General features: G+C 40.7%; 1 protein-coding gene and 1 pseudogene across 1 annotated transcript in view; both read right to left on the bottom strand.

Annotated features, from left to right (window-relative positions):
- LOC139444350 (uncharacterized) overlaps positions 1-12,896 on the bottom strand; it is a 254,046-nt pseudogene that overhangs the window by 167,694 nt on the left and 73,456 nt on the right.
- LOC139441974 (abscission/NoCut checkpoint regulator-like) overlaps positions 1-12,896 on the bottom strand; it is a 77,640-nt gene that overhangs the window by 9,504 nt on the left and 55,240 nt on the right. Inside the window, exons 9-10 of the mRNA XM_071222718.1 lie at positions 12,562-12,687; positions 12,277-12,404 (exon numbers count right to left, since the gene is read on the bottom strand). Coding sequence (XP_071078819.1) covers positions 12,277-12,404; positions 12,562-12,687 — 254 coding nt within the window. The remainder of the gene's footprint in view (positions 1-12,276; positions 12,405-12,561; positions 12,688-12,896) is intronic.

Genomic DNA, 12,896 nt, shown 5'->3' with positions numbered 1-12,896 from the left:
TATTCCAAGAAAACTTTAATTATGGATTTCCTTTTCTTTCACAGAACTTTCACACACACTGAGTTTGATCATTAGATCCACACTTTTTTGTTTGATGGTTTTGGATACACTTTGCGCACACTTTTTAAAATACAATCAGGGATCACTTTCCCGTTTTGTCAACACCAATCCTTCATCTGCTGCTACGTTTAATATCCGTCTCTTCAAGTCTAAGTAAATACGATCTCTCCTAACACCTCACCTTTTTAGCTCAGTCCAGAAGTATTGGTAGCACTGTTTTCAAATTGAATTTCTGCAACATGTTTCTGTTTCACTTGCAAGGACAGGAAGAAGGGCGCCATCTTGTTGATTCAAGTTGACAGTTGGAATGATGTCATCTTGGATTGGAACTTTCTCCACGATAAAGTCACCAATGTCATAATCAAAATGACCAAAGCCTCCCTGATCATCTCGAACAACTCTCTCGTTCAAATAAATCGTCACATGAAAATGTTTTGTTGCTCATATTGAAGACAAGCGAACTTGCAAAGTTCTTGACAGTTGAATTGTTTGAGAGGCATTACTTAGAAGTTGGCAGATGACAAAGTAGACACAATTTATGGATAACAACTTTGTGTAAAAAGGTATGTTTCGGTAAAGATCCTAATACCGTTGTCAAGATCCTAATACCGTTGTCAAGATCCTAATACTTACTTACTTACATAAGAGATTTTACGTGCGCTTTCCGACTGCAGCGTATTTCGCACACGGGCCTGCCGAGCCATTTAGTGTGTTTGCCAAATGGGGGAAAAAATGGAGGGTGCAACCAGGGTGGGGGCTTTATTGGTTGCTTATATAACCAATGCCAGGGGTGAAGGGGGAAGTCCTAAGGGATGAGTGTGGTGTTTATGATTGTGGTTTCATATGGTTGGTTTTAGGGAGAGTTTAGTGTTTAGATTCGGCTGATTAGTTTAGTTTTAATTAAGTAAGTGCCTAGGGCTTTAAATGTGTCTGGGTGTTTTTTTGGATTAAGGATTGATTCTAGAGTTAATGTTGTATTTGGGGTTATGGAATTTTTAAGTGTTGTTTGTTGGGTTTGATAGTGTAAGCAGTGTAAGAGCACGTGTTCTGGTGTTTCTGGATGTGTGCAGTGAGGGCATGTTCCTGTGGTTTGTAGTTTGGCTCTTCTGCGGTGATTATTTAAATTAGTGTGTCCTGTTTGAAGTTTGGTAATTAATCTGTCTATTCTTTTTGTTGGGTGGAGGGTTTTAGGTTTGGTTAGCGTTTTTTGGAGGACTTTCCTTATTTGACACATGGATGTTTGGAAAATATTTTGCCATTTTTTAGAAATTTTTCATCTGGTGATACTTTTTATCTCTGTTTTAGAGAGAGGTAGGTTAAGGTTAATTTCTGGTAGTTTTAGTGATAATTTTGCTCCTTTGTACGCGTTTCGTTTCCATAGATCCCTACGTAAGTTTGGTCGTTTGAGCTTTTGAGTATTTGGTTAATTAGTTTGGGGCGATTTTTGGTGTTTTTATTTTTAAGGGCTTGAAGACCACTGAGGGAGTCTGTTAGTATTAGGATTTCTTTTGTGGTTTTTGGTTTCTTGGTTGTGTAGGGCTGAGGCCATGCCCATTAGTTCGGCCGTGAAGATAGATTGGTTGTTTGGGAGTCGAAGGGATTTTCTATGTTTAGATGGTTGAGATATGTAGACTCCGAAACCTGTGTGATTGGAGATCGAATCTGAGGATCTGTATAGATGTGACACCAATTTGGCCATTTTTCATGGATGTACGCTGGTGTTGTGGTTTCAGCTGAGTTTGGGTCGGTGTGTTTATTTAGTGTGTCAGCTAATGTTGTGTCTATTTTAGGGGTTTCGAGTTTGGGGTTGAAGATTTTGGAGGTTTTAGTGTTTTGTTCTAGGTTATTTATTTTGTGTTCATTGAGATAATTTGTTATCCTTTGGGATATTGGGGTGAGTAGTGGGTTTTTCCAAGCCATTGCTTGATTTTTTGAGCTGATGTTGTTCATGGTTTGGATTAAGGGATTTGATTGGGACGTGGCCCAGAAATTTATTGTTAGTTGTTCCCTTCGGAGCTCTAGTGGAATTTCTCCTGTTAGGGCCTGTAGTGCGGTGTTTGCCGTACCGTGTTGTGTTCGTGTGATTATCTTTAGGGCCTGATATTGGATTGAGTTTAGTTTTTTGTGAATTGTTTAGAGTATTGTAGATGGCGCAACCATAGTCTAGTTTTGATCGTATTAGTGCTATGTATAGCGATAGGAGTGTATCTTTAGAAGCTCCCCAGTTGGAGCCCGAGACATCTTAGGGTGTTTAGATCCTTGCTGCATCTGGTTTTGAGGTTTTTGATGTCGGCATCCCAGGTAAGGTGTTCATCAAAAATTAGTCCAAGGAATTTGGTTTCTTTAAGGAATTTGATTGGGGTATTGTTTAGATTTAGTCTTGGGGAGGCGGGTTGCATATTTTTATGTTTAAAGACTATTCATGTTGTTTTTTCAGGGTTAAGGGAGAAGCCCCATTTGTCGGCCATATTTATGCTTCTTGTGTGGATCCAGAGGGCTCCGTCATCTGCAAATTTTGATGTGTTTACTTTTGGGGATATTCCTTCGAAAAGATCGTTAATCATGATGTTAAAAAGTGTTGGGCTAAGGATGCTGCCCTGGGGGGTGCCATTTTCTAGGGGACATTAGTCCGATAGCGTCTTGTCTATCCCCACTGTTATTTTTCGGTTGGATAGGAAGTCTTGGATATAGTTAATTATTTGACCTTTTAGTCCTATTTTTTGTAGTTTTAGAATTAGCCCGTACTGCCAAACCATATCAAATGCTTTTGAGAAGTCTAGGAAGATACCTGTAGTGTATTGTTTATTTAGTTGACCTGTTTTGATATCCTGTTCTAGACGGGCGAGGTTATCAAGAGTTGAGCGGCCAGGAGTGAAACCGCTTTGGTCTGGGTTTATGATGTTGTTTTGGTCTAGGTAATGCTGGAGCCTATTTTTAGTCAGTGATTCCATTACTTTACATAGGTTTGAGGTTAGGGAGATTGGCCTGTACGAATTTGCCTGATCTGCTGATTTATTTGGCTTAGGTATTGGTATTACTAAAGCTTGCTTCCAAGGAGTTTGGACCTGTCCGTTTAGGTAGATCAGTTTGTAGTGTTTGGAGTAGTTTAGGCGGTAGTTTTTTGATAATCTGGTAAGAGGTGAGGTCTAGACCTGGGGCTGTGCCCTTTTTCCTATTGTTTAGGACGTGGTTTAGTTCTTCTAATGTGAAAGGGTGGTTAATTTCTAGTTGGTCATCTTTGTGTTCTTTGGTAAATTTGGTCTCTTTACTTAGTTGTTCTTGGAATTTTTTGCTAAATGTTGCTGTTGCTACTGACTGCTGAGAAGTGTTTGGCTAGGTTGTTAGCTTTTTGGGAGGGGTTGGTTGAGTTGTTTATGTTTGGAGTTTTCTTATGACGTTTAATGCCCCTAATGGCGTGGATTTTACGCCACACCTTTGTGGCGTCAGTATGGTGATTTATTTCTTCGCAGAACTTTTTCCAGTTTCTTGTTTTAGCAGTTCTGACTAGGCCTTGTACTTTATGGTTTAATTCGTGCGCTGTTTTCAGGTGTTTCGAGTTGCGTTTAGTTTTATTGAATGCTGATTTTCGTTTGCGTCTAGATTGCTCTATTTCTTCGTTCCACCATGGGACAGTAGGTTTGCCTATTTTGTTTGTTTTGAAAGGGATGGCGGTTTTTGCTGCATTAATTATGAAGTCAGTTAGATTTTGACAATATGTTTCGGGTTCGTTTGTTTCTAGTTAATTTAGGTTGGCTTGGTTGCATACTTCTTGAAATTTATCCCAGTTGGCTTTATTGTACTGAAATTTAGGTTCCTGATTTTGGGTCTGTTTGGGGATTTTTAAGTCTCCTATTGTTACAATTATGGGAAAGGGCATTGTTTATGAGGGACATTGTACAGAATATATATAGTAGGTAGAGGATTAACAGTAACAACAAATACATACATGAGTGGGATAACATGAGTAAGTAATGACAACAGAAGATAATACTGTCACAACATGATGGAGAGAGAACATAAAGGTGGAAACCAATGGGTACCTAGGGAGGCTTGATTTCGAACTGTACGTGTGAGATCAGCGTCAGCGCTGGGATGTTTGCATGTCAGATGTTTTCTCATTGTGCTAGTCGTGCTGCCATTGTAACTAAGGATAAGGCCACACAAACGGCATTTAGTTTTCTTTTAAACACTGTCTAAATCAAAATGTACCCACTTGTTTGATTTTTTATCCCTCTCCATTGCCAGTGCAAATGGCGTGCAACCGTAACGTGAAACAAGCAAAACAGAGTGATCTCCCCTTATCGAGTACTAGATAACGGACCCGGCCCCGAGTACTTGAGTACTCGTTGAAGCCCTAGGAGTGAGTGAGTGAGTAAGTGAGTGAGTTTGGTTTAACGCCACTTTCAACAGTATTCCAGTTATATCACGGTGTGTCACCTTAATGTGGGAGGAAAGCCCGAAGTGATGCAGGTCTCAGACGTTTACCACTTCGGTGAAACCCACGAGCACGGGTATGGTGCTGACAAACCTAGAAACATAATTGGGGCGAACCGGGATTCGAACCCGCAATCATAGGTTTCTGGCTTGCCCAAGGGACGCAACTCTGCACGGCGATTTGCGGCACCTTAGACGATTGGGCCACCCATACCCCCAGATGGGTAAGGGACTTTAGCACCCCCACACAGGTGGGTAAGTGACTTTAGCACCCTCAAACAGATGGCTTACAGACTATACCACCCCCACACAGGTGGGTAAGGGACTTAAGCACCTAAACACAGATGGTTAAGTGACTTTAGCTCCCAAACACAAATGGGTTAGGGACTTTAGCACTCCCACACAGATGGGTGAAAGTCTTTAGCATCCCTACACAGATGAGTTGGGGACTTAAGCACAGATTGGAATAAGGGGCCTTAGCACTCCCACACAGATGGGTAAGGGACTTTAGCACCCCTACACAGATGGCTTACGTACTTTACCAGCCCCACAAAGGTGATAAAGGGACTTTATCACCCTTACACAGATGGGTGAAAGTCTTTAGCATCCCTACACAGATGAGTAAGGGACTTTAGCATCCCTACACAGATGGGTAAGGGACTTTAGCATCCCCCACACAGGTGAGTAAGGGGCTTTAGCATCCCCTACACAGATGAGTAAGGGACTTTAGCATCCCCTACACAGATGGGTAAGGGACTTTAGCATCCCCCACACAGGTGAGTAAGGGACTTTAGCATCCCCTACACAGATGAGTAAGGGACTTTAGCATCCCTACACAGATGAGTAAGGGACTTTAGCATCCCCCACACAGATGAGTAAGGGACTTTAGCATCCCTACACAGATGGGTAAGGGACTTTAGCATCCCTACACAGATGGGTAAGGGACTTTAGCATCCCTACACAGATGGGTGAAAGTCATTAGCATCCCATACACAGATGAGTTGGGGACTTAAAGCCCCATTTGCGGTAGGAACTACCGCACTCTAGTGGGCAGAGCTTATACGAGTGATCTGACAGGTCAATATGACGTCATGATAACACCCACATTTCATTGGTTATTGCGTAAATGGGTGATGTCATGTAAACACTCACCCACGTGGGCCGTTTGACAACAAGGACATAAGTTTTAATGGTAATAAATATCTATCAAACGATTCCAAGACTTTTCAACAAACGCGTAGGTCTTTGGTTTTAAAACCTACCTGCCATGTCGCTTTCACATCTACATAAAATGATACCGCGGAATGTCCACGATATGTCCAACGCAGTCCAACACAGAAATTATAGACGTTCTTGTTCTGAGCTATTCTAGATCTCCCGACGACAACGAATTAATACGTTTGTCGTGATGAATATGAACAGTGTAATTGAACAAAAAAACAAACCATAATATGTGTCACGGTACCAATCGTTATCCTGTGGTATACGGTATATCTGCAGCTTATAAATAGCATTTCTCACATATACACAGTAATCGGTGATTTCAACAGTGTTTTTCTTCGTTGTGTTCGTCTTGCCTTCATCTGGAATCTGGATGACAACGATCGTGTAAAAAACCCTGGAAATGGTCAAAAATATTTTCACGTGATCAAAGTAGTTTTTTGTCGTTTCTGTGACATTTTTTCATTGCCCAGTAGCAATGTATTTTGGCAAAGTCACACTTGTCCGATGAAGCTCTTCGTGCCGAAGTAACTCGATCCGTGAAACTTGGCGGGTCCCAGTGACCCAGATCCCTCTTGATTGGCATGCCATGTGTCATTTGCATAAGGCCATCCATATTTTTTGTATGTGTTTCTCCCCTCAAGCCTAAACTAACCAGAGAGCGGCCGGACAAGATAAAATATATATTACTTATAAAAAAATGTCTATCAAAAATTGTGTAAGTTATTTTATGACATTTAAAAAAAAAGTTTAAACACTTGGTACTAGAATCTAGTCTATGAATTTGTTTATTATGTAGATCGATTCGCTTTGCTTCGGAAGCGAATTTTTAATAAACAACGGAACAAATATAAAGTTGATCTGGTTCTTTTATAAAGTTGAGCTAGTAGTATTTCTTTTAAGAGATTGGTGCGCAATTTTCCACAGCGGCAGCAAAATTAAGACACGAAAACATTATATTATTTCATGTCGTAGTGGAATTAAGAATATTAAGATACGGACAGCCTCACAGACTTCGAAACGATGTTCAAATAAATATTTGTTCACATTAATTCTGTCATGTGCGAGAAAATGGATTTCAACATTATTTTCATCAAGCTTATTCAGGTCGCTGGCTGCACAGATCATCCTCTCTTGTAAACTACTTCGGCATGAACACATTAGTCTACATGTTTTGTCGCGAAGCTCAAAGCAACAATGTTTCTCTCAGATATATTTTTCTCTCCATCCATGACGAGCATCTGTCATAATGTGCCTCAACAACCTTCCTGGTCAGTTGAATTCAACAATGTTAAACACACGGCCTCATTCACTGCTTTCATCACAAGATTCCTTCAGAATACCCACCACGTGATCAGGGTTACGACCTTGGGATGAATTAATAAATTAATTTGCACTTTTAGAAAAGATTTTTTTTCGTGAATATTATTATTCAAAAATATCCTGTACATGGTACTTTAGGATTGCACTGCGGATTTCTTTTATTACTTTATAAAATTTTTGTTTTCCCCTTTCTGACCTCGCGATCTCCTAGCAACCACACCCAATGAGTGCATCGAGTTGCTGCTTACAACTGACAAGAACTTTGCAATTTCACTTGTCTTCAATATGAGCAACAAAACATTTTCATGTGAAGCCTAATTTGACGAAGAGTTGTTCGAGATAATCAGGGAGCCTTTGGTCATTTCGATTGTGACATTGGTGACTTTATCATGGAGAAAGTTCCAATTCAAGATGACTTCATTTCGATTCACAACTCGAATCGACAAGATGGCGCCTCTCTTCCCGCCCTTGCAAGTGCAACAGAAACTTTGACCAATTCAGTGCCGATTCTTGGGAGTAGTTAATCAGTGTCACAGCGAGATTTCATTGAGGAACCAGATGAAGCCGAATATTAATGTTCACACTTCTTTTGTCAACCATGCGTGACACGGCACAGACAAACGCAGTTAGGGAATGGTGCGGCCACCATGTTGCAGAAATTCGTCGATTCGAACACAGTGTTTCTGGACTGAGCTAAATAAACGAAGTGTTTGGAGAGATCGTAGATACTTGGACTTGAAGAAACGGAATTATACGTTGCAGCAAATGAAGGATTGGTGTGGACAAAACGGGAAAGGGATCCCAGATTGTATTTTAAAACTTGTGCGCGAAGTGTATCCAAATACCCCCAACAAAAAATACATGGGACAAGTGTGGATCTAACTCAGTTTTGTGTGTGAAAATTCTGTGAAAGAAAAGGAAATTCATAATTAAAGTTGTCTTGGAATATGTGTACTGGAGTTTTCGTTTATCGTAAGTACAATATTATCCGGATACGCCTTCTGTAGGCCAAAACATCAAGTATATTCAGTTACTTATGTACCAGTTGCGTATGTGCATTGTTATGTTGATACACGTAACATATTCATCTATTGTAGTCAAGCTGAGAAATATTGGCGCAACTTCTGGTCCTTCAAATTAGGCCCCTTCCTAAACACTAGTTGTAAAATCTCTGTAATAATTTACGTTTTATGAATATAAACTGATTATTGTGTGGCACAAATATAACTGTTGAATGCAAATGACCAAAACTAAACAAATATCTGTAATTTTCGGACTGAAGTGAAAGAATCGCGTCGTCAATTTCGTATTTAAGTATCGTTACTGTTACATTAACTGAAACTGATGTTCTGCTGCTGTTCTGCCATTGTTCTGCCGTAAAAATATACAACATAATACACTTTGACCACAAATGCATTAAATGTGCCACATGTACACATGGCCATGTGCTTTGCTATTTATAGCGCAAACGTAAATAAGCTCCGCCCACTGTGATCGATGCAGACGCCAAACACGATCGATTCGATTTTTTAGGATAAAACTACAGAAAATTTATTGACTTATATCTTGATATGGAGCCATTTATTGTATCCATGGTTTGTCATTCAAGTTGATACGAAGTTTGACGGTCAATGGTGATCTTGTTCCTGTATGGTTTTCAAAAAACGTCTCCCGACACTCGGTTGTGTTTACATTGTCAGTCATTGTTCGAAACTGAAACACCGCCACCTTGCGGGCTATTTATAGTCAGGGTGGGGCTTTAAGCACCTCGACACAGATGAGTAAGGGACTTTAGCACCCTTACACAGATGGGTGAAAGTCTTTAGCATCCCTACACAGATGAGTAAGGGACTTTAGCACCCCTACACAGATGAGTAAGGGACTTTAGCATCCCCTATACAGGTGAGTAAGGGACTTTAGCATCCCTACACAGATGAGTAAGGGACTTTAGCATCCCTACACAGATGAGTAAGGGACTTTAGCATCCCTACACAGATGAGTAAGGGACTTTAGCACCCCAACACAGATGGGTGAAAGTCATTAGCATCCCATACACAGATGAGTTGGGGACTTAAGCACCTCGACACAGATGGCTTACGGACAGATGATTAAGGGACTTTAGCACCCATACACAGATGGGTTAGGGACTTTAGAACCCCCACACAGATGGGTGAAAGTCTTTATCATCCCTACAGAGATGCGTTGGGGACTTTAGCACCCCCACACACGATTGGGTTAGGGACTTTAGCACCCCCACACAGATGCGTTGGGGACTTTAGCACCCTCACACATATGGCTTACAGACTTTAGCACTCCCACACAGGTGGGTAAGTGACTTTAGCACTCCCACACAGGTGGGTAAGGGACTTTAGCACCCCCACACAGATGGATAAGGGGCTTTAGCATCCATTATATACAGATGGATAAGGGGCTTTAGCATCCCTACACAGATGAGTAAGGGACTTTAGCACCCCCACACAGATGGATAAGGGGCTTTAGCATCCCATACACAGATGGGTAAGGGGCTATAGCACCCCTACACAGATGGGTTAGGGACTATAGCATCCCCTACACAGATGGTTTAGGGACTATAGCACCCTACACAGATGGCTTACAGACTTTAGCATCCCCTACACAGATGGATAAGGGGCTTTAGCACCCTCAAACAGATGGGTTAGGGACTTTAGCACCCCCACACAGATAAGTAAGGGCCTTTAGCATCCCCTACACAGATTGATAAGGGGCTTAAGCACCCTCGAACAGATGGGTTAGGGACTATAGCACCCCTACACAGATGGCTTACAGACTTTAGCATCCCCTACACAGATGGATAAGGGGCTTTAGCACCCTCAAACAGATGGGTTAGGGACTTTAGCACCCCCACACAGACGGGTAAGGGGCTTTAGCATCCCTACACAGATTGATAAGGGGCTTAAGCACCCTCAAACAGATGGGTTAGGGACTTTAGCACCCCCACACAGATGGGTAAGGGGCTTTAGCATCCCTACACAGATTGATAAGGGGCTTAAGCACCCTCAAACAGATGGATAAGGGGCTTTAGCACCCCCAACAGATGGGTAAGGGACTTTAGCACCCCCACACAGATGGATAAGGGGCTTTAGCATCCATTATATACAGATGGATAAGGGGCTTTAGCATCCCTACACAGATGAGTAAGGGACTTTAGCACCCCCACACAGATGGATAAGGGGCTTTAGCATCCCATACACAGATGGGTTAGGGACTATAGCATCCCCTACACAGATGGTTTAGGGCCTATAGCACCCCTACACAGATGGGTTAGGGACTTTAGCACCCCCACACAGATGGCTTACAGACTTTAGCACCCCCAACAGATGGGTAAGGGACTTTAGCACAACACACACATGGGTAAGTGACATAGCACTCCCACACAGTTGAGTTTTGGAATAAATTTAGAAATCCTTCGTGAAACTGTTCTAAAATCATGCTAGAATCTATGAATGTATTCCCGAAAGGAAAACTATCCTAAATGTAATGTGGAACTAACACCGAAAATATGTACGTAGAATTTTATTGCTTATATATACCCTATCATTTTCAGCAACGCGGGGATGTTATTTTGAAACACGTTTTGTCAAGCCCATTTTCGCGCACCTGTTGTTGAGGGTGATCTTGCTGATCGACGATATCCATAGACGTATTACGTGGGATACACTTGTTGTAGTGAAACTTATCAGCATGTACATCGCAGAAATATGAATCATGTCCCATTTATATTCACAACATTGAATGGTGATTCTTAAATATCAACAGAAGTTCAAATAAAAGATACCGAGAAACTTGCATGTGGCATGTTGATTTATCGTCTACCGTTTCCGGGTCACAGGAGCATGCAAGGTCAAACGGATTAACTAATACGCGAATTATATCGTCAAAGTCACATTTTTATTTCATGTTAGTGGTGATTACTGATACTGTGTATCGACTTATATTTTTGCTTTATGTGATAGGCGAACTATTTCAAATTTTACTGTAATTGTTTTGTTTCGAAAGCTTATCAGCAGACTACCCCTGTCTGTGACATCACATCCGGTGACCTTTGCACTAATTGAAATAGTGCTGTCAGAATTCACGATCTTTATTTTCATTTCTCTCTCGTCATATTTATTGGAATATGACGAATAAAACATTCTTCGATTGAGAAGATCGTCAACTTTCGCCAAGTTATATTTATAAAGGCAATGTAAACTTTGTTGATATTAAAATAGCAATAAGTTATGCGGAGGTCGGGCGAAGCGCGCCATGTTTGATTTTAGGACGTCTGCTAGCATCATGACACGGGTTGTTTATTTTTGTATATCGTAAATATTCAACCAAAACGCTTGAAATTAGGATTAGTGAATATTTATAAGTCATTAATTGTTTCCTGCAAATTTTATAACATGACACGTCAGATTAACCCGAATATTCGTATTTCTGCAACCGACATGATGACCTCGAAAATTAAGTTATTTTTCTGTTTAACGTTTAGATAATAAATTCACTGAAATGGTTCATAATTTACCATCGCGCTGATATATGCCGATTATAAATCCCGAATTTTTACTCAATTAAAATTATGATATCGGAGATATGATTATTGAAATCAATTTGCAAAAATGTTACGATATTAGAGGGTTTCTAGCATGAAATGCAAACCACCTTCAATAACGCAATTCAGGTAAGTTCAAGAAAATTAACAAATTTTGTGTTCGCTTTGGTCTTAACCTTGGTATGATTGAAAACACCAGGATATTTTTATATAGAATTGTGTAGTTTTCTATCAGGAATAAATGTGCAAAATATTTCTTCAATTGGCCCTTGTTTAATGAGGCACCGACTGTTTGAAATCACCCATCCTCTTTAGAGCGCCTTATGCTAAAATTAATCCAGCAGGCAGGGGTAAGAAGTGTGAAAATAATTCAGCAGGCTAAAGGTTAAGCACAACACACAAATGAGTAAGGGACTTTAGCACTCCCACACAGATGGGTGATAGTCTTTAGCATCCCCTACACAGGTGGGTTAGGGACTTTAGCACCCTCACACAGATGGGTAAGGAACACTAGCACTCCCACACAGATGGGTAAAGAACTTTAGCACCCCCACACAGATGGGTAATGGACTTGAGAACCAGGGATACCTTTGCAAAGGATTTTAAGTGATTACTTTGTTGAGCATGTTGAGCATTAAAATGAGATAACACAGATATTAGCATACTTGAAACATCCAGCACAGTAGAGGTCAAAGTCACATCCGAGGCATCTAATGGTGGCGTTGTTGGTACAGATACAGCAATATGGCAACTCATCAGGGTCAAACCCTTCTTCATCACCAGTCTTCATTTCCTAAACAGCAAAATTGCAAAAGGTTCACACTTGTTAACCAACAAAACATTTCATAATTCATGATTCACAGCACAACTCTTCTCACAAATGTAATAGAGACCCTACCCCACTCTTCTCACATACCTTATAGAGACCCCACATCACTGTCTTTACATACCTTATTCATGTTTGAGGCTTTCTTTGGTTTGGCAGTGTTCATTTTCTTTAGTTGCTCATCAGTGGGCTGTCCGTCAATAGAAGGAATGTCTCCCAGTCTTTCCTCCAGCCTCACCTCTTCCAGATACTGAGGGAGAAATTATTATTTTATAATGTTATTGCATCATTGTTATTACTTCCTGTGGAAGAGACTGTGTGATTCAAACCCTTTTGTCAGGGAGGCATATATAATTACTTTTCAGTAAAATGGGTTGGAATATTTTTTTTTAGAACTTCCCAAAAGTCAAATGGTTGCTCCCTGAAATGCATAATTATACAGTTGGACGATCCAAATTC

The sequence above is a fragment of the Haliotis cracherodii genome, unplaced genomic scaffold, assembly GCF_022045235.1.
Source record: "Haliotis cracherodii isolate W230 unplaced genomic scaffold, xgHalCrac1.p SCAF_5, whole genome shotgun sequence".
Lineage (NCBI taxonomy): Eukaryota > Metazoa > Mollusca > Gastropoda > Lepetellida > Haliotidae > Haliotis > Haliotis cracherodii.
Note: the sequence above shows the minus strand (reverse complement) of the source record. Positions and strands in the feature narration are given on the sequence as shown.